This window comes from Carcharodon carcharias, chromosome 16 (assembly GCF_017639515.1).
Source record: "Carcharodon carcharias isolate sCarCar2 chromosome 16, sCarCar2.pri, whole genome shotgun sequence".
NCBI lineage: Eukaryota > Metazoa > Chordata > Chondrichthyes > Lamniformes > Lamnidae > Carcharodon > Carcharodon carcharias.
In genome coordinates, this window is record NC_054482.1 from 63,062,210 (window position 1) to 63,089,881 (window position 27,672).

General features: G+C 40.8%; 2 protein-coding genes across 4 annotated transcripts in view; one reads left to right on the forward strand and one right to left on the reverse strand.

Moving 5' to 3' along the window:
• cpt2 (carnitine palmitoyltransferase 2) overlaps positions 1-9,849 on the reverse strand; it is a 13,509-nt gene extending 3,660 nt beyond the window's left edge. The window contains exons 1-4 of one of the 3 annotated variants that reach the window (XM_041207719.1): positions 9,637-9,849; positions 6,991-7,071; positions 4,041-4,147; positions 1,843-3,147 (exon numbers count right to left, since the gene is read on the reverse strand). In XM_041207719.1, the coding sequence (XP_041063653.1) occupies positions 1,843-3,147; positions 4,041-4,147; positions 6,991-7,071; positions 9,637-9,776 (1,633 nt within the window). In that variant the 5' untranslated portion in view covers positions 9,777-9,849. Of the gene's footprint in view, positions 1-1,842; positions 3,148-4,040; positions 4,148-6,990; positions 7,072-8,902; positions 9,026-9,636 lie in introns of those variants that run through there. The other 2 variants (XM_041207721.1, XM_041207720.1) reach the window with 2 other exon arrangements.
• A 2,617-nt stretch (positions 9,850-12,466) lies between these two features.
• slc1a7a (solute carrier family 1 member 7a) overlaps positions 12,467-27,672 on the forward strand; it is a 76,116-nt gene continuing 60,910 nt past the window's right edge. Inside the window, exons 1-2 of the mRNA XM_041207817.1 lie at positions 12,467-12,607; positions 13,042-13,121. Of these exons, the coding sequence (XP_041063751.1) occupies positions 12,467-12,607; positions 13,042-13,121 (221 nt within the window). The remainder of the gene's footprint in view (positions 12,608-13,041; positions 13,122-27,672) is intronic.

Here is a 27,672-nt window from a genome sequence, read left to right on the forward strand (position 1 = left end):
ATAAAATTAAACATTCCATTTTGTTCTTGAACAGGACTTTAGAACATGGAATCCACTCTTGGAGCCTCATAGGGTAGGTGATTTTTGAGGCTTTGGAGAACATTTAGAAGAGGGCCACAAGAATGATTCTCAGTTTAAAACACCTTAAACTAGGATCACATTATTCACTTTGACCCAGAAAATAGTAAATGCACGGTACAGTTGCTGGCTGGTAAAATGGGATGTGCTGTATATCTTCAAGAATCTTAATGAGCCTCCCATGCAGAGTTCCCATCCCACTGAACAGTCACCAAATTTCACAGAGTAGGGCTCAGATTTCTGTGCCCTCCATTGTTATAATTGCCCCTGCATCTCGTTTCTTGCATATTGGGTTAATTTGAAAGTGGTGAGGTCAGTCTTAGTGAAGATTAGACACATTTAAGAAAATCAAGGGCAACAATGGTACAATCTGCTCATTCAGGAGCATCATTTACTCATAGCAGTCTGAGGCTGTTGCTTGGATGATCTTTACTGACAGGGACAAAATTAATACACTACCATTTTTGTTCTCCCAGATCCAAGTCAGAGAGGAATGGGTGATGTACTTTAATCAGAAAGTACTAGCCACGACTTGATTTTAGTTATGCAAGTTACTGCATAAGTCAGTAAACAGAACTGCTGAGCTAGAGAAAGTAAAAAAAAATCACCCAGCTTTTTTGCTCATAATGTGAACCCTATTGTAAAATAGAATCAAAAATTAAAAGGGAAAGGAACTAATTGATTAGAAATTTCAAAGAACCAGCATATACATGATGGGCCAAATGTCCTCCCTTGCTGCAGTAAAAATCTATGGAGAGAATTTGGTCTTTGTTTTTTCTTATTCTTTCACGTGGTATGCACTTCATTGGCTAGGCCAGCATTTATTGCCCATTCTTAACTGCCCTCGAGAAGATGGTGGTGAGCTGTCTTCTTGAACTGCTGCAGTCCACATAGCGTAGGTACACCCACAGTGCTCTTAGGAAGGGAGTTCCAGGATTTTGACCCAGCGACATTGAAGGAATGGCAATATAGTTCCAAGTCAGGATGGTGTGTGGCTTGCAAGGGAATTTGCAGGTGGTGGTGTTCCCATGCAACTACTGTCTTTGTCCTTTGTGGGTTTGGAAAAAGCAGCCTTGGTGAGTTGCTGCAGTGCATCTTGTAGATGGTAAACCCAGCTGCCGCTGTGTATCAGAGGTAGAGGGAGTAAATTTTAAGGTGGGGGATGGGGTGCCAATCAAGCGGGCTGCTTTATCAGGATGGTGTTAAGCTTCTCGAGTGTTGTTGGAACTGCAGTCATCCAGGCAAGTCTACTCATCACACTCCTGACTTGTGCCTTGTAGATGGTGGACAGACTTTGGGGAGTTGGGATGAGTTTCTCACTGCAGAATTCCCAGCCTCGGACCTGCTCTTATAGCCACAGTATTTATATGGCTGGTCCAGTTCAGTTTCTGGTCAATGGTAGCCCCCAGGATGTTAATAATAGGGAATTCAGCAATGGTAATGCCATTGAACATCAAGGGGAAATAGTGAGATTCTCTCTTGTTGGAGATTGTCATTGCCTGGCACTTGTGTGGCATGAATGTTACTAGCCACTCATCAGCCCAAGCCTGAATGTTTCCAGGTCTGGCTGCATATGGACACAAACTGCGTGTCCACATGGGTGTGATTATGAATGGCCCCAACATTTGAATGCTGATATTGAACATGAGAGAAAAATAATCCTATATAAGTCAACACTTTTAGAGCCGGAAGATTACTAGACAGAAAATTATAAACTAAGGAAATCAAAGTGAGAGGGAAGACCCATGGGATGTCTGGACTTACCCATCGCAGCCTCTCTAGTCAGCTGCCCATGATACTTGGAACACTCGCCTATCATCGTCCGCAACTCTGAGATGCTGTGATTCAATGGCTCCTTCACAAACGCCTCACAGCACTTTTTTGTGTAAATGGTGGCAGGGCGGATGGTTTCTGTACGACCATGTTTAAATGCCGCGGTGCTACATGACTCATAGGTGGCAACCATTTGGTCATACTGTCTCAAAAACCCCATCTGAAAAGAGAGTTGTGCCACTGCATCAGGGCTGAGGTTTTGCTTTTTCAGAAACTCCTTCCCACCTTTTCTGAACTCCAGCGCACTGAAAGACAAGGTGCTCACTGAGGCATCAAATTTTTCCTTGGCACTCAAAATACCCGATTTCAGAACATCATCAAGTTTGAACTCGAGCTTCTGCACAATCTGAGAGGAGTCAATTGCTGCAGTTAACACAGTGCCTGAAATTGCAGGCCTCTGGGTCGTGTCCTTGAAAACTTCATTCATTAAACGCAGGACAGCCACACCATCACCCCATGAGTGCTCAAAGTTCACAGCTGCGTTGCCATCTTTGGCTAATATAATGCTGAAGGATTTATCATACCAACGATTGAGGCCATTTCCATGAAGCATGTTGTGGGAGAGCTGTAGGTGGTCCTTCACAGTGACATCATCAAGACAAATACAGAAGACGGCGGTATCTATTTTATTCAGCACCTGTGCATTCCCAGCCTCCAGTAGCCTCTGTCTTAGCAAGGTCCAAGTATCTCGATTTTCACTTGTCAAGTATCCAAGACAAAATTCAGGGGGAGGCCTGGGATCAGACAAAATATACTTGAAGTGGGCCTGGATTTCAGAAGCCTTTTTGATTCTTCCATCTCGATCAATAACGTCAAATGTATAAAAATGGCCATTTCTCATCACTAGCAAGTGTTTGCCACTGTCATCTGTAAGCAGCTCATCTCGAACAGGTTTGGGAATACGAGTGGAGTTGAAGAGTCTGTAGTACTGAGACATATCAAGTGGGTAGGCATTCACCATGTAGGCTCCATACCATGAAAGGGAGGCAGGAACAAATCGAATGATGTTCTTAAAATAAGATGTGTCACTTTTAGCAGGATTGAGATGGAAAACTTCAGGTTCCAATATGCCAGCTCGAAAGGTCTTCATGAAACGCAGTACAGACACAGTCATGTTGGTCGCTCTGGTAAGTTGATTATTGTTTGCGGGGTTTGGATCAGGATGAAAAGACATAAAAGGGTTATAATTCAGGACAACTGGTTCACGTGCAGCGAGGTACATATCAAACCATGGTCCTAAAGAAATAAAGGGAAAGAAAAGATTCTAAAAACACAACTATATCAAGCATTGAAATAGATATTTTATCTTTAAATTAAAGTGATATGCCTCATAATGAACTTATTTGCTTATCCAGATTATTTTGTTTCATCTTCCTCTTTCATGAAGAAAGTGACACATGCTGCGGTATTGTTCCACAGGTATTGTAAATTCTCCAGTAACCCACAGCTAATCTCTTCCACACATGCACCTGGTAAGGGTTGGCAGGACATTTGATTGGCAGACTTCAAACTTGAATTTGATCGTGCTTTCGTTCACTGCACACACACTCCACCAAGGATCACTGAATGATCAGAAGTAATGATCCTTGGCAGATTTTTCTCTATCCTAAGCCAGGGATGCTAAGGTCAATTGTGGCACTTCTACACAGAAGAGCAACAAACATAACAGACCAGAGGATTGGATTTTTATTTGCATGACTCAGTACCACAATTTTTTCATTGCAGTTAGTCAATATATCATCGGGACAGCTACAGAGAGCTGCTATAACTCATGTAATTTAGCACAGAGATAAGGGAATTACATGGAAAGTTTTTAAAAAAGATCATTAGCTGCATCATTTTGCAAACCAAATATTTTATACTTGGTTGTTGGCAACTTCTTTTAACCAATGGGTTTGCATCACGTTGGCAAAAAGAGCATGACAAATATTATAGCAAATAGACATTTAATTCTGTACTATCATTTTTCCAGGCATGATACAGAAGGAGTAAAAATACTGACAGCAGTTGTCTTTCCTCAACTAAGAAAGTAGCCAGATTCTTTCCATGTGCAAATGGTGTAGTTTGGTATATCAGTTCTGTCTTTACCCTTGGTCTAGCAGGCCAGATAAATGGTTTGTGGATCTCACCCGAAATGTAACTGGTGTGTTTGTTTCTTTTGTCCTGCGTTACAAGCTCTTCATGCAGCTGTTTACCAATTCCCTTTTCAAAATCTTCAGCCAACTGTTCAGTTCTCCTACAATAGGAAAAAATAGACCACAAAAGTTAATGATCTGTACATTACCAATCTGACCAATCAGGAGAGGAATTATTTAATTTGCCCAGAATTGTTAACTGCCACCTTTGGCAAGTCTAAAATCAGACAGAGGCAAGATCACAGCTTGGATTCAGAGATTTTTGTGGCTGAAGTAATCTCAAACTTGAGTACAGCTCCACTTGTGGATTTTTAGGAGGCAAGCTTTTGGTGTCTGGCTTTATTTTACTGGGTTCTGAAATGATCTGCTCAAACCCTGGACTGTCCCATTCAAACTGGACAGTTGGGAAAATTAGATACTTAGAGAGGCACGGCTGTGTTCCTTCACATTTACATCCTTGTTTTTCTATTTGTGATGTCCCATTGCCATCTTGTTGATAACAATTAATTCTGTACATAGTCAATCCCCACAGAACATAATTACAAATTTTCAAATTACACAAATCTTTTCAAAGAGTTCATCTATAAAAGTCAACCAGCATCTGATATAAAGAAAGGTTCATATAGAAATTAATACTTTATTGAAAAGCAAAACCACTAGTAAGAATGGTTTACACAGTTCCCAGTTCTCCAGTGGCCCCCATGCCCTACACACAGGATGATTTCAGTCTATGGTTAGTTAATGGATCTTAGCTGAGGCCTTAGCATCATGCATTCGGGAAGGGAAAATTCTGCCAGAGTACTTGTTTCCTAATCATTGTTTATTGAGCTCTGCTGGAAGTGTGTAGAAAAAGAAAAGTCAGGTACTATAATTTTCAGTTAGTACAGTCTGAACAGCCTGATGACATTCATCACCAAGATTCACAGATAGAGCAGGAGGAAATTTATGATGGTTCTTAGCAGATCTCCAAGACATCTCAAACCACAAAAATAGATTACATTTTAAAGTCACATAGGCAAATGCAGCAAGTAACATGCAGAATCCTACAAACAGTAAACGACATGAATAACTAATTAACCTGTTTTGTGGTGTTGCTTGAAAAGAGGAATGTTTGCCAGGGAGAACCCCTTTCTCATGTTCAAAAAGTACCATGGAATCTTTTATGTTCAACTGAACAACACCAAAAGTAGACTGCGCCTTGATTTTAACATCCAAAAGATGACATTTCTTACAATGCAGCACTTCCAGAGCACTGCATTGGAGTGCCAGCCTACAATACATGCTCAAGAAATGTGGCTTTAATCCATATCCTTCCAACTTGAGAGATGCGACTGCAAATGCCTACTCAGTAACAAAACATTCCTGCAGTGTATTCTCCACATGTTCTCCAGTGCTATAATGCTGCCATTGGGCTATCAGAAATAATTTTTTCTTTTTAAATAAATTGTTTTATCTGAATGACTGTGAAAAATGGTGTAAGGGATATCAGTCATTTTAGTATTTTCTTAAAAAAAGGTCAATCTTTTCTTACATCTATTCCTATTACTAATCATGAAACAAATATATATCTCCCAATACTTCCTTTGTCACCTCCCCAAAATAAAACACACTAAGTCAAGGTTGACACTCCAGTGCAGTACTGAGGGAATGCTGCACTGTTAGAGGTATTGTCTTTTGGATGATTCATTAAACTGAGGCCCCATCTGTTGGGATGGATGTGAAAAAAAATTCCCATGGCACTATTTGCAAGAGCAGGAGTGTTATACCTGCTACAAAAACAGAATTACCTGGAAAAACTCAGCAGGTCTGGCAGCATCGGCGAAGAAAAGAGTTGACGTTTCGAGTCCTCACGACGCTTTGACAGAACTTGAGTTCGAGTCCAAGAAACTCAAGTTCTGTCGAAGGGTTATGAGGACTCGAAACGTCAACTCTTTTCTTCTCCGCCGATCCTGCCAGACCTGCTGAGTTTTTCCAGGTAATTCTGTTTTTGTTTTGGATTTCCAGCATCCGCAGTTTTTTTGTTTTTATCTCTGTGTTATACCCGCTGTCTAGGTCAATATTTGTCCCTCACTCAACATCACAAAAAGTGGATTATCTGGTCGTTATCACATTGCTGTTTGTGGGAGTTTGCTCAGCACATACCAGCTACATTACAACACTTCAAAGGTCCTCCAGTGGCAATAAGGCACTTTGAGATACCTGGTGGTTGTGAAGATCATTATAAAAATGCAAGTCTTTTTTTTCCCCCCTCTTCATATTCCCAAAACACAGCAGACGTGACCAAGCAGCTACTGCACTGAAGGTTTAAACCAGCTGCTATAAAGCACATTTGAGTGGTCAGAATCTCTCCTCTGCAGGGAAAAAAAATCAACTCTTCCCAGCAATATCTGGCTGTAACACAGAAATCTGGAAATAGAACGTGCATTCTGCCATTCCACAACAATGATTTATAACTGGTGTTTTCCAGCATTGTCGATAATTGTAAGGTAGAACAAAGTTTATGAGTCACAGTTTCATAAAGTATTGTACATTAGTATAACTAACTGTAGAATGGCATAACAAATGAAAGATAACAGCAAAGTTTCATAACTGTATAATGTTAAAATTGCATTAAAAATTAACAAACTGCCAGAGAGATTTTAATTCAAATTATAAATTTCTGGGTAATCTCTGCATGTGTCTATTGTCATTCTGGATAAGACAGAATATATTGTCAGGCTTTGTGTATGTAATTCAAATCTTTGTCTAATCAGCTATTGTAACTAGTAAAGATTGGCCAATGTGGCTAAGTGAATGCACTTGTCCCAAGAGCAAAACATACACCAAAATACTGGAATGGACACAGATCAGACTGGCTGATTATTTCTTCCTGTTATATATTAGGAGTATTAGATAACAATACAAAAATATTGGCTCTCTGGCATTCAGACCTCTGTTTACTTACCTATACTGGTCATTATCCAAAAGTGGCTTCTGTGCAGTCAGGTAACGCTGCATTGTATCCTGCAGTTTCGGAATTGGTAACCTTTGGATTAAAAAAAAGGGTTAGAAAATACATTACCAGTACAGCCTAAACCTGCAGGGTGACAATAAGAGATAGATTGACAGGCATAATTACAAGGGAAATCTTTTAATTTACATCATCTGCAATTTTCATGCGTATAGCTATATAAAACATTACACTGTAACAACATTAATCACACTAATGACAGACTGAAGTTATATAATTAAAAATTCTCCTAAGTCATAACATATACAGTAGAATTGAATTCTTTCCTTTACAGATATTGTTTGGTATCACATCTGGAACAGAATGCCCCAGGGGTTATAACTGCATATAACAGTAAGTCTTAAGTGCTTCATTTCACAGCTGAAATTTGATGGTCATAAGGCAATATTCACAACAGGATAATTTAAAAATTACATCTAACTTGTTTAACTACTTACTTAACATGGTATAAACAGAAAATGAAAGGAACCATCTTGCAATATAATCACATCCCAAAGTTAATAAATTGTGAATTATTGTGCAAACCTAAGTGCATCTGGAGGCCTTGTGTTTTATTAGACATCTGATAACTTAAAGAGGAAGAATCGTAGATACTGGGGAATGGACAACTTTATACTTTGAATAGCAAATGTAAGCTAATCAGGGATAGCATAGCTGGTACATGTTAACTCCTTGTTTGTTTTCAATTTGCCTCAGCCACACCCTCACCACATCCCCAACTACACCAGTGTGACATTTTCCCAATCATCACACCAGTCTCTTTATTTCATATAGGATTCCAACTAGTATTAAGACATTGGATTCCTCCCTCTCTCTCAGCTGAGAAACTGTGTTGGTTTGGAGGAGGAATGGGGAGGGGTGGTATTGGACACAGACAAGCAGGGTGAGGGTATGCCAAAACTGCTCAGAAGCTCAAAGGTGTCCAGTCCATATGCAACTTCCAGTAACCTGTACAAAAAAACAGGAACTGCAGAACCCTGAGCAAAAGGCCCACTAAAGTGAAAGTCCCAGAGAACCAGAGGCTGCTCCCTCATTTAGAGACACACAACTGCTGGTGAGTTTAACCCGAGGATCACCACGCCTCAGGTGCGGGGGGAGGTCGAAAAGGCATGGATGACTTCTGCAGGTACTGGAATTGAACCTGTGCTGTTGCCGTCACTCTGCACCACAAAACAGCTGTCCAGCCAACTGAGCTAACCAACACCCAAAAGGCCCACTAAAATCAGAAAATGGGACTTATTTATATAGATGAGGAAGCAGTTTACAGTCCAGCTTTGGAACATGTCCCAAGGACTTAAGTTTTTCAGTTGAATTCAAATAAAAATGGAGTGACTTTATAGGTAATGGAAGTGAGCAAAGAAAAGTTCTGGTATTTTCTCGCTGTGATAAACAATGAATATAACTAATGGTACTACCTGAACGCAATTAGTGCCACATTTTTAGGATGTAGATTAAAATATTAAACCCATCTCAAATTGGATGCTTAGGGATTTCTGTACATTTGCCTGATTAGATATGACCCCAAACATCAGAAGGAAAGACAAATATCTAATCAATTCATGGCATAACTGAGTTTCCATTAATATACTATATTAATAGAGCCAGGACAGACATGATGAGCTGAATGGCCTCCAATTCTGCAAAGTTTTTGGTTATCCACCCTAATATTGCCTTATGTTGTTCAGTGTCTAATTTTGCTTTATAGCACACCTGTGAAGCACCTTGGGACATTTTATTGTCTTAAAGATGCAACATAAATAAAAATGTTGATATAAATATCCTATTTCAAGTTAGTAGCTTCAGGCCAATGTCACAAGCAAAATATACAACCAGCAAAATGACTCACTGGAAACCTAAGTTTCACAAATCTGCAACCTCTGTCACCTTGTACAAGAGCAACAGGCATGTCGGAACAGCACCTGCAATTCTCACACCATCCTGACTTGAAAATATATCGCCGGTACTTAATCATTGCTGGGTCAATATCCTGGAACCTCCTAACAGCACTGTGTGCCTGCAGAAGAACAACTTGTATTTATATGGTACCTTTAACAGAATAAAACACTTCACAGTGCTTCACAGAAGCATTATAAAACAAGATACAACACTGAGCCACATAAGGAGATATTAGGGTAGATGACCAAAAGCCTGGTCAAAGAGGTACACCACAAGGATTGCAAAGATTCGACTCAGGGGAATTAGGGATGGGCAATAAATGCTGGCCTTGACAGCGATGCTCACATCTTGTGAACTAATTTAAACAAGGGTAACTTGTCTGTAAATAGCTGCTGATAAGCATCAAAGTGGGCCTCCAGCAATGTGAATGTGTCAACAAACCTCCATTCAAACCACAGTCCATTCAAACTCTAGCTGACTGCTACAAGAATCACCCTCCAGCCGGTGGTGAATAACTTTCTGTTATTGTACAACTCATCCTGCGCTAACGTTACATTAACCAGCAGCTTTGGAGCAGGCGGCTGCTACAGCCACAGGCTGGCAAGATGACCTTTCACCCAGTAACCTGCCAAGAGAACTGAGATTCGTTTCATCAGCAGGAGAAACGTGGAGGTGAACACTGACCGCGGCAAACTATTTTGGAAATGGTTGGTTGGCACGATGCTCTTGTGCAGATAGTCAGGGTCTGGACTGGAGCTGCTGCTCCGAATCAGGATGCATCTGCTGGCCCTGCTCAGAGTGGAAGCAACCCGCAGAACAGCCATTGCCACCAAAACCTGCAAACACCTCTCCAAGTGAAAACTTCCTGAAGCTCCTCGCAAATTCCAATCACTTCCGTCCGGGGAAAGTCCCGCCCACTGAATATCCCATAACACTCCCACTACCGGGGGAAGTGAGGACACAAGGCAACAGCTGGCGGGAAACTTAAAAGCAGCGAGCAGAACCTGCAGCCTGAAACCTGGCAGCTTTATGATAAACTATAGGCAAGTCGCTCTCCCCATCATCATTCCCCCACAGCCTGGGACTGGAGGGGAATGCGCGTGTGTCAGTATTTAATAGTGGATGGCCATAAATCAGAACTCGGAAGTGACAGCCCCATTAGTTACAGACAAGCAGACAGAAGTGATAAGAACAAAATACTGCGGATGCTGAAAATCTGAAACAAAAACAGAAAATGCTGGAAAAACTCAGCAGATCTGGCAACATCCGTGAAGAGAGAGAAACAGAGTTAATGTTTCGAGTCCATATGACCCTTCTTCAGTGCTGAAGAGAGATGGAAATGTGATGACATTTATACCGTTTAAGCGGTGTGGGGCAGGTGAAGCTAGATAGAAGGCCAGTGATAGGGACAAAGGAGGGATTGACAAAGATGTCATGAACTAAAGGACAAGGGAAATGTTAATGGTGGTAGTAAGGGCTAAAAAAAGGTGCTGTTAGTGGCGTAAAGGTAAGAAAGCAGAATGTGATAATAGCAGAACAAGGGTAGCATTGTGTGAAAGAACAACATGGATCAAGTAACAGATGGCCCCTTGAGGGTGAGATGGGGGGAGGGGCCAGTGGTGGGGAAAAAAGAATAGAAAATGGGATAGAAGTGATCTTTGTTTGATCATTGAAACCTTGCCACCTGTGGTTCACTTCGTAGAACATTCACCACTGAGCCAAGAGGTTTGAGGATTGAAGTCCCAATCCAGGATTTGAGTGGAAAAGTCAAAGCTGACTCTCCAGTGCAGTAGTGAGGGGAGTGCTGCACTGTCACAGGTGACATCTTTCAGATGAGATGTTAAACCGAAGGCCTGCTTGCTCTCAGGTGAATATAAAGGATCCCATGCACGATTTCAAAGAAGTGCAGGGGAGTGAAGCCCCAGTGTTCTGCCCAATATTTATCTCTTAATAAACATCAGATAAAAAAAAATTATCAGGTCATTTTCACATCGTGTTTGTGGGAGTTCGCTGTGTGCAAGTGCTGCATTTCCTACCTTACAACTGTGACTACCCTCAAATGTACTTCATTAGCTGTAAAGCACTCTGGGGTGTCTTGAGGTCATGAAAAACACTACATAAATGCAAGTCTTTCACTTTGAAGGAGAAGGGTTGTTAGGAAACCTCAGCATAGTTTCAGGAAAAGAAGGTTATATCTCACCAGTCTGACTGAATTTGTGAAGACATTTTCCAAATTGGTAGATCTTGGTTGCCTAGCCGACATTATGTATCTTGATTTTCACAAATACTTTAACAAAGTGCTGCACACAAGGCAACTAGGTATGGGTAATAAATGTCAGCAATACCCACATCTGTTTAATTAATATCTTAAAAAAGTTGACTTTCATGCGTTGTTGTGGCTGTAGTATTCTATTTGAAAACGTGTTATAGTGTCCCTCCTGTTATCCCAGTTTAGATCATGGAATTACAGAAATTTGAAAACAGCAGGCCATTTGTCGCATCTTACCTTCATCAATCCTAGTTTCCTATTGGAGATAACGACACTAATCCTCTTTCCTCCCTCTGTCCAGCATTCTTCAATATTTTTGTTGTTGAAACAATTGCGTTTAAATACTATAACAGCCAGATGAAGTAAAACATTCCATATTCGAGTAACCATTTACATGAAAAACATTGTAAGCTCCTGTGTAGGCTTTTAGTACTAATCCTAAATATACGATTCATTGTTACTGATTCATTCACCCAGTGGAAATGGTCATTCATTTTTAAACCCATTCAAATATTTCCATTACACATTCTCTCAGCCTTCTCCGCCCAAAATCGTGGCCCAACATCTTCCACAGATTCATTATCACTCCATGTTTTTATATTCAGTCCTCTTCATATAAACCCCGGAATTCCATATGCCTTTTCCACCAATCCACATTTTGGCTCTCTATCGGCCTAGGTGCCTCCATTTCTCCACTGTATTGGGAACAACTACCTGTTCACAGATGGAACCTGGTCTGTGCATCTCATTACCAGGCTGGGTAGTTAATGTATCACACTTAGTTTCTAGTTTCATTAATTTAAAATTAACATTTTTGGTTTAAAAATGACTTTATGGGTTGGGACGCAAGGAAAGCCATTTTAGGAGTGACTTTTTAATAAATATTGTGCTGTGTTTTAATTTAGTTTACGTTTTTTTTAGAATCATTTAGAATATTTTACTCCTAAAACCGGAAGGTTTCTCCCAGTGCTCGCAGAACTCAAGCCTTAGTGTTCAATAATCGTCTTTGATACTTAATGAATTCTCTGATAATGGGATTGGAGTAATCAGTTTGGGATAATAATGGCAGCTGGTGCGTGCTTTCTATTTGACGAATTTTGGTTTGGAGATCAGGGGTATTGTGTTTTGTGTGTGTGTGTTTGTGTAAAGCGCAATGATGGGACATTCGAGCTGAGCCCCTGTTTGCGAGCAGTCACACAACTACATAAACTAGCGGTCTCTTGTAGCGCAGCAAACCCGGGGACGATGGCGGTAGCATTTGCTACAGTCTCGATTCAGATCAAAGGTGTCTTTAAAAAGAATGGTTTGCTCATTCTCTCGGTGTTGTCAGTTATTATCGGGTGCTCGCTGGGGTTCTTCCTTAGGACCAGGCATCTCTCCGAACAGGTAGGTAACTCCAAAAAGTATTCGACATCAACTCACTAAAAGGAATCTTATTAATCATCTATGCAACTGGCAACTAGTAATGAAGTGATATTCACAATTCCATCTTGACAAATGTATTTCGATTACATTTTGGCCAAAAGGTGCCATATATATATATATGGCATTAATATACAAAAGCTAATTATTTGGGAACTTTTTGACCTGTTTTAAAAACTGTTTCTCTACTCTCCCTCTTATTTTTCAAAGTAATTGCATTTTATCATATATCCCAGTGAAACATGCAATGGCATTTCTAAATGCTACCAAAGTCTGTTGACATTTATTTCCAAGTAGTATTTATGTAAAAAGGCTGGTTCACTCAGCATGTCTTATTGCAAATTTATTGCCAGTTTTTATGGGGTCCACCTGGTTTTATGTGTTTTTGACTTTTTAAGGAAATCAAGTATTTCCAGTTCCCTGGTGAGCTGTTGATGAGGATGCTGAAAATGTTAATTCTTCCACTGGTGGTATCCAGGTGAGTGAAAACTTGTCCCAGTAGTGATTCTGTCCTTGCACATATCTCACCATAGCATCAAATGCATATTAGGAAAGATCTATTTCTGTTAGGACTTTTTCTAATCGTCTTTCATAGTCTCTGTCAATTTAGCTGAGTGGATTGGCACTCGTCCCAAGCTGCTGCTCTGCCTTTTGACAAAGTCATTTTAAAGATGTTCTAACTGAGGGGAAAGGTGAAGAGCCAGAACAGTCCCAGGTTAACTTTATCATAACAATTTCTGATCTAAATAAAGTGTCTTGTCCTGTTCAATGTGAATAGCATCGTGACGATGGGCATTGAGTATATATAAATGAGATTGATGAGGTTAAACAGTGTTAATGACCCAAATATTCCAGTACCCGTATCATCAGAGATTGGAACTTAGGTTGGGAGATACATGTCAAGACCCCACAGAGGTTGTAACACTCAAAAAATTAGAAATATCCTCAGTGTCAGAGACTTGGGCCAGTTGGCAGGACTTACCTGCACACAGTACTTATCTAGGAAATGTTGTGCTGGTTAACACCTGATCAGCCAGCATTACCTAACTGAACACCACAACTGTCCCCCCAATTACACCCCAACCCAAACTGACTATCCTCACCCATCTACCTTTTCAACTCAACCCAATTCCCCCCCGATCCAAACCGACTACTCCACCCACCCCGACTACACTCCCACAGCAAGCCTTGAGACCTTTAAAAACTTACCTGAACACTGCAGCTACTGTCTTGAAAAGGAGGGAAGGCTTGGGGGGGGGTTGCGTGTCTTCTCTTTGTTCGTTTTTTCTTGCGCTCAATGGTCTTTCCTGTTGATGCCTGCCCTGACCCATCAACGCTTCATCTGGGATCTGAAGTCCAGGCTGAAAAATCACAAAAGGGTCAGGTCATAGAAATCTTTACGGGCAGCGTCAAAGTGCACGGCATCCTGATGATCTGGGCCATTGTTTCAGGTTGATGATATTTCATCAGTACTCAGAGCCCTGGCTCTGAGTACTGATGATAGGTCACTGACCTGAAGCTTTAACTCTCTCCCTCTCTCGCCACAGATGCTGGTTGACCTGCTGAGTATTTTCAGCACTTTTCTCAGATTTCCAGTATCTGCAGTATTTGTTTGTGTGTTTGTTGGATTGAGGATGGTATTGTTCTGGGGACATTTGCCCATTTGGCACTGGGTTGCCACAATCTGCACCTATTTCATTTGGGATCCTTATGTTTATCCCAAAAGGCAACTTTGGTTCTAGTTCAAATCTCGGGTTTCTGAGGTGGAAGCAAAGTATTTGTTGTGCTATCCCATAATCTTATCATATCCAATGCTAGTATGGAAGGCAACCCTGTAGTTTAAAAGATCCAATGTTCTTCTCATCAAGGGCACAAACATTCTTGAGCTGAGGCTATGCTGAGTGTTCCTGATGAAATTGAATAATGTTTAACTGACACACACTCACTGGCTATGGGTCTAGCATCATTATTAAAAATGAACTGTGGAGTGATGTTACATTATTGCCTTGAACTCAACAACAACAACTTGTATTTATATAGTGCCTTTGACATAATGAAACAGCTCAAGACACTTCACAGAGTGTTTTAAAGCAAAATTTGACACTAAGTTGCATGAGGAAAATTAGGGAAGATGACCAAGGACAATGATTATAATTGATCGACACATCTAACAATCAGGATTATGTGATCTCGGTTCAACACAAAAATAGGTAACAATAACCTATTTTAACTGCGTACCAAGATTAACGAGAAATAATGTTTGATTTTGTCACATCACTGCCCTTTCATGTTAAGTCCCAGACCTCACTTGTAAGAACTGTGCACATTGCTTTGACAAATGATCATTGTCTGCTGGGTCTCCTTGATCACTGGATCTCACAGCTGCATGGAAACCTGCCCAATAGATGTACTACACCTATGCTTAATCCCTGTGGAACTTGCTCTTGCTGCAGTCTTGTGTGTTACATTGTAAAGTCTGCAGATGTAATTTGCCTGGCATCAGATTGTCTCACACTGAAGATTGCGGGATATTCCAAATGGACTTCTACCCCATTAGTTTGTCCAGTGCCAAGCTGAAACAATGCACCAAGCAAAACATTTGCTCTGCTACTGGCTAAGATATGGATCATGTGTCAACTTGTACCCTCCTTTGCCTAGGCAAGGCACTTAAGGATGCATGTAAACATACTGGATTTCAGTATCCTGCTTTATTTATCAAGGAACTATAAATCTTCTTCACCTTAACTTTTCACTTCATATGGAGTCACATGCCCCTCTCCACTATGCCATTTTACCTTGAATTAAAGGAGACAGTAAAGTCCAGCAGTCAAAACAGGATTAAGAATTGATTGAATACCTGTACGCAAGAAGTTGTTGTCAAACATAGGAACATATGAATTAGGAGCAGGCGTAGGCATTCAGCCCTTCGGGCCTGCGCTGCAATTTGCTAAGATCATGCCTGATCTGATTCTGGCCTCAACTCTACTTTCCTGGCTACCACATATAACCTTTGACTTCCTTGTCAATCAAGAATCGATCTAACTCAACCTTAAAATTATTTAATGACCTTCCCTCCACTGCTCTCTGGAAAGAGAATTCCACAGACTAACTACCCTCTGAGAGAAAAAAAATCTCCTCATTTCTGTCTTAAATGGGAGACCCTTTATTTTTAAACTCTGCCCACTAGATCTAGCCTCTCCCATAAGGGGAAACATCCTCTCAGCATCCACCCTGTAAGGATCCTATATGTTTCAATAAGATTACCTCTCATTCTTCTAAACTCCAATGAGTACAGGCCCAACCTGTCCAACCTTTCCTCATAAGAATCCCTTCATCCCAGAATCAGTTGAGTGAACCTTCTCTAAACTGCTTCTAATGCAATTATATCCTTCCTTAAGTAAGGAGACCAAAACTGTGCACAGTACTCCAGATGTGGTCTCACCCACTGTAGGAAAATTTCCCTACTTTTATATTTCATTTCCCTTACAATAAACAACAACATTCCATTTGCCTTTCTAATCAGTTGCTGTACCTGCATGCTTACTATTTGTGATTCAAATGCCAGGACACCTAGACCCTCTGTATCGCAGAGCTCTGCAATCTTTCTCCATTTAAATAACATGCTGCTCTTCTATTCTTCCTGTTAAAATGGACAAGTTCAGATTTTCCCACATTATACTCCATTTCTGAATATTTTGCCCAATCATTTAACCTATCTATTTTGCAGACGCCTTATGCCCTCTTCACAACTTACTTTCCTACCTATCTTTGTGCCATCAGCAAATTTAGCAACTATACATTTGGTCCCTTATCAAAGTCATTGATATAGATTGTAAATCGTTAAAGCCTCAGCACTGATCCCTAAATATAGCTTGCCAACCTGAAAAAGACTATTTATTCCTACTCTCTACTTCCTGTTAGCTAACCGTCCTCTACTCATGCTAATTTGTTACACCGCACACCATAGCTCTTATTTTGCGTATAACTTTTGATGTGATACTTTATCAAATGCCTTTTGGAGATCTAAGTACACCACACCTACAGGTTCCCATTTATCCACATTGCTTGTTAATTCCTCAAAAAATTCTAACAAATTACTCAAATATGATTTCCCTTTCACAAAACCATGTTGACTCTGCCTGATTGCAGTAAGATTTTTGAAGTGCCCTGCTATAACCTCCTTAATAATAGATTTTAGCATTTTCCCTATGTCAGGTAGAACTTTGATGTGGCACCTTATCGAAGCCTTTTGGAAATCCAAGTACACTACATCTACTGGTTCCCCCTTTTCTACATTGCTTGTTACATCCTTAAAGAACTCTAATAAATTTGTGAAGCCTATTTCCCTTTCATAAAACCATGTTGACTCTGCTTAATTGTATTATGATTTTCTAAATGTCCTGCTACTACTTCCTTAATAATGGATTCCAGCATTTTCCCAATGACAGATGTTAGACTAACTGACCTATAGATTCCCGCTTTCTGTCTCCCTACTTTCTTGAATAGAGGAGCTACATTTGCTATTTTCTAATCTGATGGGAACTTTCCAGAATCTAGGGAATTTTTGGAAAATTACATCAATACATGAACTATCTCAGCAGCCATTTCTTTTAGGACCCTAGGATGAAGTCCATTAGGTCCTGGGACTTGTCAGCCTTTAGCTCTAATAATTTTCTCTACCCTTTCCCTGGTGATTTTAATTATTTTAAGTTACTCCCTCCCTTTCACCTCTTGATTTATAAGAATTTCAGGGATGTCATTTGTGTCAGTGAAGACACATACAAATATTTGTTCGATGCTTTTGCCATTTCCTTATTTCCCATTATTAATTCCCCAGACTCTCTCTCTAGAAGACCATGCTCACCGTATTTACTCTTTTCATTGTTAAATACCTGTAGAAACTCTTATTATCTGTATTTATATTTCTAGCTAGCTTTTATACTCTAATTTTTCCCAAATTTGTTTTAGTCATTCTTTCCTGATTTTTAAGTTCTGCCCAATCTTCTGACCTACCACAAATCTTCACAGAACTGTATGCTTTTCCTTTCAATTAAATACTACCTTTATCCCATAATACCCAACAAATATTACACAAAAGTAAAACAGGCAAGGTGGCCAAACCAAGGCTTACCGGGAAGGGAAATTAGAGATGGTATTAGATGCAAGGAAGAGGCATGCAAATTGGCCAGAAAAAATAACAGACCTGAGGATTGGGAGCAGTTTAGAATTCAGAAAAGAAGGACCAAGGGATTGATTAAGAAGGGGAAAATAGAGTACTAGAGTAAGCTTGCAGGGAACAGAAAAACTGACTGTAAAAGTTTCTATATGTAAAGAGAAAAAGATTGTTGAAGACAAATGTACGTCCCTTACAGTCAGAAACAGGGGAATTTATAATGGGGAACAAAGAAATGGCTGACCAACTAAATACATACTTTGGTTCTGTCTTCACAAAGGAGGACACTAATAATATACCAGAAATGTTAGGGAGCACAGGGTTTAGTGAGAGGGTGGAACTGAAAGGAATCAGTATTAGTAGGGAAATGATGTTGGGGATTGGTGCTGGGACCCCATATTCACAATATATGTTAATGATTTAGATGAGGGAATTAAATGTAATAGCTCCAAATTTGCAGATGACACAAAGCTGGGTGGGAGGGTGAGCTGTGAGGAGGATGCAGAGATGCTTCAGGGTGATTTGGACAAGCTGAGTGAGTGGGCAAATTAATGGCAGATGCAGTATAATGTGGATAAATGTGAGGTTATCCATTTTGGTAGCAAAAACAGGAAAGCAGATTATTATCTGAATGGCTATAAATTGAGAGAGGGGAATGTGTAACAAGACCTTGGTATCCTTGTACACCAGTCACTGAAGGTAAGCATGTAGGTGCAGCAGGCGGTAAAGAAGGCAAATGGTATGTTGGCCTTCATAGCCAGAGGATTGAAGTACAAGAACAGGGATGTCTTGCTGCAATTATATAAGACCTTGGTGAGACCACCCCTGGAATATTGTGTGCAGTTTTGTTCTTCTTATCTGAGGAAGGATGTATTTGCTATAGGGGGAGTGCAGCGAAGGTTTACCAGTCTGATTCCTGGGATAGCGGGACTGACATATGAGGAGAGATTGAGTTGATTAGGATTATATTCGCTGGAGTTCAGAAGAATAAGGGGGGGATCTCATAGAAACCCATAAAATTCTAACAGGACTAGACAGGGTAGATGCAGGAAGGATGTTCCCAATGATGGGGGAGTCCAGAACGAGGGGTCACAGTCTGAGGATAAGGGGTAGACCATTTAGGACTGAGATGAGGAGAAATTTCTTCACCCAGAGAGTGGTGAGCCTGTGGAATTCGTTACCACATAAAGTAGTTGAGACCAAAACATTGTATGTTTTCAAGAAGGAGTTAGATATAGCTCTTGGGGTAAAAGGGATCAAAGGGTATGGGGAGAAAGCGGGAGCAGGCTATTGAGTTGGATGATCAGCCATGATCATAATGAATGGCAGAGCAGGCTCGAAGGGCCGAATGGCCTACTCCTGCTCCTAGTTTCAATGTTTCTATGTTTCTATCTTCCTTAGTTAGCTACGGATGGTGCATCCTTCAAGAGTCTTTCTTTCTCACTGGAATGTACCTTTGCTGAGTGTTATGAACTATCTTCTTAAATGTCTGCCACTGCATCTCTACTGTCCTACCTTTTAACATAATTTCCCAGTTCACATTAGCCAAATCTATCTTCATACCCTTGTAATTGTCTTTATTTACTTTTAAAACACTAGTCTTAGACTCACACTTCTCATCCTCAAACTGAATGCGAAATTCAATCATGTCACTGTTGCCTAGAGGTTGCTTTACTATGAGGTCAGTAGATCAATTGATTTAGATCTGCATGGAGTCTGATTACTGTTGTGGGGTGTTGGTTACTTGTTGGCACATTTGATGTAGCATACATTGGAATTATTCTAAGTTAATTAAGAAAGTAACTAAATTAAATTAACTAAATAATGTAAGTAACAATGGCAGTGCAGGTGTTATGTTGCAGCTGTGGAATGTAGGGGCTTTTAAACACCAAGGCAATCCAGGACAAACATGCCTGCAGAAAGTGTAAGCAGCTAGGGGAATCCTAGATCAAGATTATTGATCTGAAAGCTGAACTGCAGACACCGCGCAATGTAATGGACAGGGAGAAACACCTGGACATTTTGTTCAGAAGACAGTCATACCTCTTAGATTAGAGTAGTCTTCCTTTTCAGCATTGAGGGACCGGAGGATGTGACTATGGGTGAGGCAGGTAAAGAGATTGAGCAGGCAGGAGTGGAGCAGCCTCAGACTTTGTAATTGTCAAACAGGATTGAGGTGCTCAACCTCTGTGGATGCAAGCGAGGTCTGCAAGGTGAATTGCACAGGCTGGCCATGGCACCATGGTACAGAAAGCCGTTCAAGTGGGAGCAAACAGGAGTGTAGTAGTAGCAGCAGGGTACAGTATCCGTCGCATCTGTTCTAATGATGCCACTTTCAAAAACAGTTCTTCTGACATGTCTTCCTTCTTCCTTGACCGAGGTTTTCCACCCATGGTGGTTGACAGGGCCCTCAACCGTGTCCGGCCCATCTCCTGTGCATCCGCCCTCACACCTTCCTCTCCCTCCCAGAACCATGATAGGGTCCCCCTTGTCCTCACTTATCACCCCACCAGCCTCTGCATTCAAAGGATCATCCACCTCCATTTCCGCCAACTCCAGCATGATGCCACCACACCTCAACCCCCTCCCACGGCACCTTCCCATTCAACTGCAGAAGGTGCAACACCTGCCCCTTTACTTCCCCTCTCCTCACCATCCAAGGGCCCAAACACTCCTTTCAAGTGAAGCAGCATTTCACTTGCACTTCCCTCAATTTAGTCTACTGCATTTACTGCTCCCAATGCGGTTTCCTTTACATTGGAGAGACCATTCGCAGACTGGATGACCACTTTGTGGAACACCTTTGGTCTGTTCGCAAGCATGACCCAGACCTCACTGTAGCTTGCCAGTTCAACACTCCACCCTTCTCTCATGCCCACATATCCGAACTTGGCCTGCTGCATTGTTCCAGTGAAGCTCAACACAAACTGGAGGAACAGCATCTCATCTTCTGACTAGGCACTTTACAGCCTTCCGGACTGAGTATTGAGTTTAACAATTTTAGATCATGAACTCTCTCCTCCATCCCCACCCCCTTTCCGATCCCCCTTTTTTCTAATAATTTATATACATTTTTCTTTTCCCACCTATTTCTATTATTTTTAAATGTATTTGCACCCATTGTTTTATCTCTGCCTTATAGCCTATTTTGATCCTTTCCCCCCACTCCACCCCCACTAGGGCTATCTGTATCTTTATTATCACATTCCTTAGATAATATCACCAGCTTCAGCACCTCTTTGTCCTTTTGTCTATGACGTCTCTTGATTATCTCCACTTATCATTGGCCCTCTATCCAGCTCTACCTGTCCCAGCCCCCCTTAAACCAGCTTGTATTTCAACTCTTTTCTATTTTTACTTAGTTCTGTTGAAGAGTCATTCGGACTCGAAACGTTAACTGTGCTCCTCTCCGCAGATGCTGTCAGACCTGCTGAGTTTTTCCAGATATTTTTGTTTTTGTTTTGGATCTCCAGCATCTGCAGTTTTTTGCTTTTATCTTAGTATAATGAGGAGGATTGACACTATTCTTCGCAGTAAAGAGCGAGAGTCCAGACGGCTATGTTGCCTGCCCGGTGCCAGGGTTTGGGACATCTGCTCAGGGCTGAAGAAGAACTTGTAGTGGAAGGTGGAGGATCCAGTTGTCATGGTCTATGTAGGTAGCAATGACATAAGAAGGACAGGGAAAGAGGTTCTGCATAGTCAGTATGAGGAGCTAGGTACCAAATTAAGAAGCAGAACCTCAAAGGTTCTGGAATATTACCTGTGCAAATCAGCAGAGGGCAAATAACATTTAAGGGATGAATGCACGGCTCAAAGACTAGTGCAGGAGATGTGGTTTCTGGTTCGTGGGGCACTGGTAACAGTATTGGGGAAAGTGGGGGTTGTACCGTTGGGATGGTCTACACCTGAACCATGCTGGGGCGAATGTTCTTCTGAATTGCATAACTAGGGAAGTAGAAAGGGTTTTAAACTAAATAGTGAGGGCAACAGATCAAATGTGGAAAGATGTGGTATATCAAAGAGTAGAGACAAGGTAAGAGAGGAAGTTATTAATATGGGAAATGATAAACATCTCCCAAAACAAATGATAAAATGATAAACAGGAAAGGACAGAGAGTACAAGAGTAAACCAATAGATAAGGCTAGTGGTTACAAAAATAGTAAAAGGACAAACTTAAGGCTCTGTATCTGAATGCACTTAGCATTCGAAACGAAACAGGTGAACTGATAGGTCATACTTATTTACCTCTATTTGCACTAATAACCATTACAGAGACACTGGCTATAGGATGACATAGATGGGGATCTGAATATTCAAAGGTATGTGATTTTTAGGAAGGATAGGAAGTTAGCGAAAGACAGAGGACTGGCTCTGTTAATTAAAAGCGACATTAACAAAATAGAGAGGGATGATCTAAGTTCGGGAAACCAGGATATGGAAGCAATTTGGGTAGAGATGAGGAATGATAAAGGCAAGAAGTCACTTGTGGAAGTGGTATACAGGCCCCCTAACAATAAACACATGGTGGGACGGACGATCAAAGAAGAAATAGTGGGAGCTTGTCAGAAAGGTAAAGCAAATATCATGGAGAATTCTAATATACATATAGACTGGAAAAGCCAGATAGGCAAAGATAGCATAGTTGAGGAATTCATGGCATGTTTTTTGGGATAATTTCTTAGATCAGCATGTTGTGAGGCCAACCAGGGAGCAAGCTGTATCAGGCCTGCATTGTGCAAAGAGATAGGATTAATTAACAACCCCATAATGAAGATGCCACTATTTACCAGTGACCATAATATGATTGAATTTTACATTCAGTTCAAGGGAGAGAAGAGTGCGTCCAAGACTAGTATTTTAAACTTAAATTAGGGCAATTATGAGAGCACGAAAGCAGAGCTAGTGGAAGTGAATTGGCAAGTTAGATTAAGGGATAGTTCAACAGAGGTGAAGTGGCAAATGTTCAAGGGGAAATTTCAGAATACATAGAATAAATATATTTCAATAGAAAGAAAAATTCCAAGGGGAGGATCCACCATCTCTGGTTAACTAAAAAAAAGTTAAAGATAGTATCAAACTTAAAGAAAAAGCATATAATTGCGCAAAGGTAGGTGGCAGGCCAGAAGATTGGACAGAATATAAAGAACAGCAAATAATGACTATAAGATTAATAAAGAGAAAAATTAGAGTATGAGAGAAAGCTAGCTAGAAATATTAAGCAGATAATAAGAGTTTCTATAGATATTTAAAAAAGAAAAACATTAACAAAGTGGTCCTATAGAAAATGAGTCTGGGAGTTAATAATGGAAAATAAGGAGCTGAATGGATGAGTTGAATAGATATTTTGCATCAGTCTTCATTATAGAGGATACAAAATCCCAGAAAGAGCTGTAAATCAGGAATTGGCAGGAAGGAGGCTCAGGAAAATTCTAATCACTAGGGAAGTGGTAGTTGTCAACTCGCAGTTCCAACAGTTTGCTAGGCCCCTAGGTCCTGATGGATTTTATCCTAGGGCCCTAAAAAAGTGGCTAGTGAGAAAGTTGACACGATGGTTCTAATTTTCCCAAAGTTCACTAGATTCGGTGAAGATTCCATTAGGTTGGAAAATAGCTAATGTAACTCCTTTATTCAAAAGGGAGGAAGACAGAAAACAGGAAACGATAGGCCAGTTAGCTTAACATCTGTCACAGGGAAAATATTAGGCACTTAGATATAAATTCAAGGCAATCAGGCAGAATCAGCATGGTTTTGTGAAAGAGAAATCATGTTTAACTAATTCATTGGAATTCTTTGTAGAAGTAACAGGTACTGTGGATAAAAGGGAACCAGTGGATATACTGAACTTAGATTTTCAGAAGGCATTTGATACGGTGTGTCATTAAAGATTATTGCATGAAATAAAAGCTCAAGGTGTAGGGGCCTAGCCACATCCCATGAATGAATAAAAAACATTTTAAACCTTAATTGTTTTGTAAATTATGCAGTTTTATAGGCCGACATTTATTTCCCATCCCTAATTGCCCTTGAGAAGGTGGTGGTGAGCTACCTTCTTGAACTGCTGCAGCCCATGTGATGTAGGTACACCCACAGTGCTGTTAGGGAGGGAGTTCCAGGATTTTGACACAGCGGCAGTGAACGAATGGCGATATATTTCTAAGTCTGTATGGTGAGTGGCTTGAAGGGGAACTAACAGGTGGTGGTGTTCCCATGCATCTGCTGCCCTTGTCCATCTGTGTGGTAGCGGTCGTGGGTTTGGAAGGTGCTGCCTAAGGAGCCTTGCTGAGTTGCTGCAGTACATCTTGTAGATGGTACACACTATTGCCACTGTGCGTTGGTAGTGGTGGGAGTGAATGATGAAAGTGGTGAATGGGGTGCCAGTCAAGCGGGCTGATTTGTCCTGGACAGTGTCAAGCTTCTTGAATGTTGTTGGAGTTGCACTCATCCAGGCAATTGGAGAGTATTCCATCATACTCCTGATTTGTGCCTTGTAGATGGTGGACAGGCTTTGGGGAGTCGGGAGATGAGTTACACTGTGCAGATTTTTCAGTCTCTGACCTGCTTCTGTAGCCACATTATTTATATGGCTAGTCCAGTTCAGTTTCTGATCAATGGTAACCCCCAGGATGTTGATAGTGGGGATTCAGCGGTGGTAATGCCATTGAATGTCATGGGAAGATTATTGGATTATCTCTTGTTGGAGATGATCATTTCCTGGCAGTTGTGTGGCATGCATGTTACTTGCCACTTATCAGCCCAAGCCTGAATGTTGTCCAGGTCTTGCTGCATATGAGCATGGACTGCTTCATTATCTGAGGAGTCATGACTGGTGCTGAACCTTGTGCAATCATCAGTGAACAATCCATTTCTGACCTTATGATGAAACAGCTGAAGACGGTTGAACTGAGGACACTATCCTGGTGAACTCCTGCACTGATGTCCTGGAGCTGAGATGCTTGACCTCCAACAACCACAACCATCTTCCTTTGTGCTAGGTTTGACTCCAACCAGTGGAGTGTTTTCCCCTTGATTCCCATTGACTCCAGTTTTGCTTGGGCTCTTTAATGCCACACTCGGTCAAATGCTGCCTTGATGTCAAGGACAGTCACTCTCACCTCACCCCTTGAGTTCAATTCATTTGCCCATGTTTGGACTAAGGGTGTAATAAGGTCTGGAGCTGAGGGTCACTTATACTGCAATTACCAGTGGTGTCTAATAGGGATCGATATTAAGACATTTTGCTCTTTACCATCTTCATTAATGATCTGGATATAGGTGTTGGGGGAATAACCCATAAGTTTGAGAACCATACAAAGCTATGTACAAGAGTTAGGACTACAGAGGATGTTAAAATACTGCACATCTTGATATGTTGTAGAAGTGGGTTTATGTTTGGAAAATTATATTTGATCTTTAAAAGCTCAGAGTTATCTATGTGGGCAATTCTACTGCTTGGTATATCTATACCCCATAGGGAACAGAATTGAAGCCAGGATTGAAAGAAAACAGTCTAGGTATTATAGTGCATCACTTAGTAAAGGTTTATGTCTAATGCTGTGCCGTTTAGATAAAGCTGCACAGTTTTGTCTGAAACAATATACCATCTTTCCTTGTACAAGACCTTGATTAGGCCTCATTTAGAATACTGTGCCCAGATTTGGTTCCCTCACATTGTGGAGGATATTGAGACTTTGGTTAGGCCGGAGGAGAAGGCTCAGTTTAAACTACCCAGATGGGCTTAAAGAGCTGGATCAGAATACTTTAGAGAACTATAGATTCTGAGTGATTTGATTGAAGTTTATAAAGTAATGAAGGGACCAGACTGTGTTTGGATGGACAAATTATTTCAACTGAATAGTTTTGGGGATCATGGGATCACACTTGCACATTATGTAAGGGCAGCCCTAGGTAGTTATTCTTTACCCACAGAATAGCGGACCTGTGGAAGAAATTCCAGCCAAAGCAGTGAGTGCGGTGAATATTGATGAACTATGTATCCTTGAGTCAGCTATTCCTGTTTCTGGCTAGGGTGAAGATAATAGTACAAAAGGTACAAACCATGTAATATAAATTAGAGTCAAATTACCTCCCCAGGGCAATCTTTATTGTCTAATGAGGTAGGAAAAGAATTTTCCAGACTCTTCCCCCCTGATTGGACTGGGTATTTTCCCTCTGAGGGATTATCTGTATTGTAATACAGAAGGACACTAATCCTTTTGTCATCGCCCCTTTTGTATTCTGCTCAGCTGTAATGATGCAGGCTCACAGTGCAGGAGCTAAACATCTGGCTAAGTGAGCAACTCATCGGATGGGTAGTTTAGGGCACATGTTTATCCACCTTTGTATTCCGGGAGCTCGCAAAGTTGCAAAATTATAGCTTTGTCCATCAACCTGTTTGATGGCCCTTAAATCTGTTACCAAGTAGACAAACTCTCTGGAACTTGTTTCTGTAAACAACTCTTTAATGTTGATTCAGTCATTTACAACCAGAAGCATTATTTCCATTTATCTAGAATTTTATAGTGTCACCAACTCTAGTATTATGTGAACTTTCCACAAATCCTGCCTGTATGCTTCAGGTGATAAAGTTATAATGGCATTTTCCAATAAATTATAAAGATTTTCCTTTTCCCACCTATTTCCATTAATTAAAAAAAAAAATAAAAAAAAACCCACTAGAGCTATACCTTGAGTGCCCTACCATCCATTCTTAATTAGCACATTCGTTTAGATAATATCACCAACTTTAACTTTAACACCTATGTGTTCTATTGTACTATTGTCGTTGACATCTTTTGATGATCTGCTTCTATCACTGCTTGTTTGTCCCTACAACCACACCGCCCCCCCACCTCTCTCTCTCTCTCTCTCTCTATCTCTCCACCCCCCACACACACACATTAAACCAGTTTATATTTCAACTCTTTCTTGGACTCGAACTCAAGTTCTGTCGAAGGGTCATGAGGACTCGAAACGTCAACTCTTTTCTTCTCTGCCGATGCTGCCAGACCTGCTGAGTTTTTCCAGGTAATTCTGTTTTTGTTTTATAATGGCATGCTTTGCAATTTCATAACCCACACCGTCCACTGGATCCACATGTGAGAATGCCAAGAGCAGCACTTATCCACTTATGATGGTTTGCTACTAAAATACTTTTCCCTTGTGTGAATGTTAAATCGCATGAAATCCAGAACAGGAATTGGAAAGTGAAATTTGATTATATAAAAATTATTTATAAAGGAATCAAAACTGAAATTTGAAGAAAAAATTACAAGTGGTGAGTCCCAGATGAACTTCTAATCTCCAAAAAGCACTTTTGGTGCATTCAGGGGTTTGTGGGTGTGACTGAATTTTTGGGTTTATTTGTGAATTACCCCCATGCTCACATTTTCCTGCATTCACTACCAAGGTTACATATGGCCACCAGAGGGCGACATGTAACCATGGATCCATAACCCTTCACAGGTCAGTGTCTTTAAAACAACAAAGGAAAATGGGGAGTAACGGTGGAGGAATGTTACTGCATTTGGATTTGGAATTAGCACTCTGTCTAATGAACTCATTTATACATCTGCTATGACAGAGTCATTAGGATCCCAAGTTGAGCATCAGTGAGCAGGTTAACAGTGAGTAAGTGCACCTTGATAGGGCTGTTTATGACTCCTTCCATCACTAGGCCAATGATTGAGAGTAGACAGATGGAATGGTAATTAGCCAAATGGGATTTGTCATTCTTTTTCAGAGATAGGAATATCTGGGTAATTTTCCACATTGTCAGGTAGATGTCAATGATACAACAGGTGGCATAGCAGCAATAGAATATCTTGGCTAGAGGCGTGGCTAGTTCTGCAGCACAAG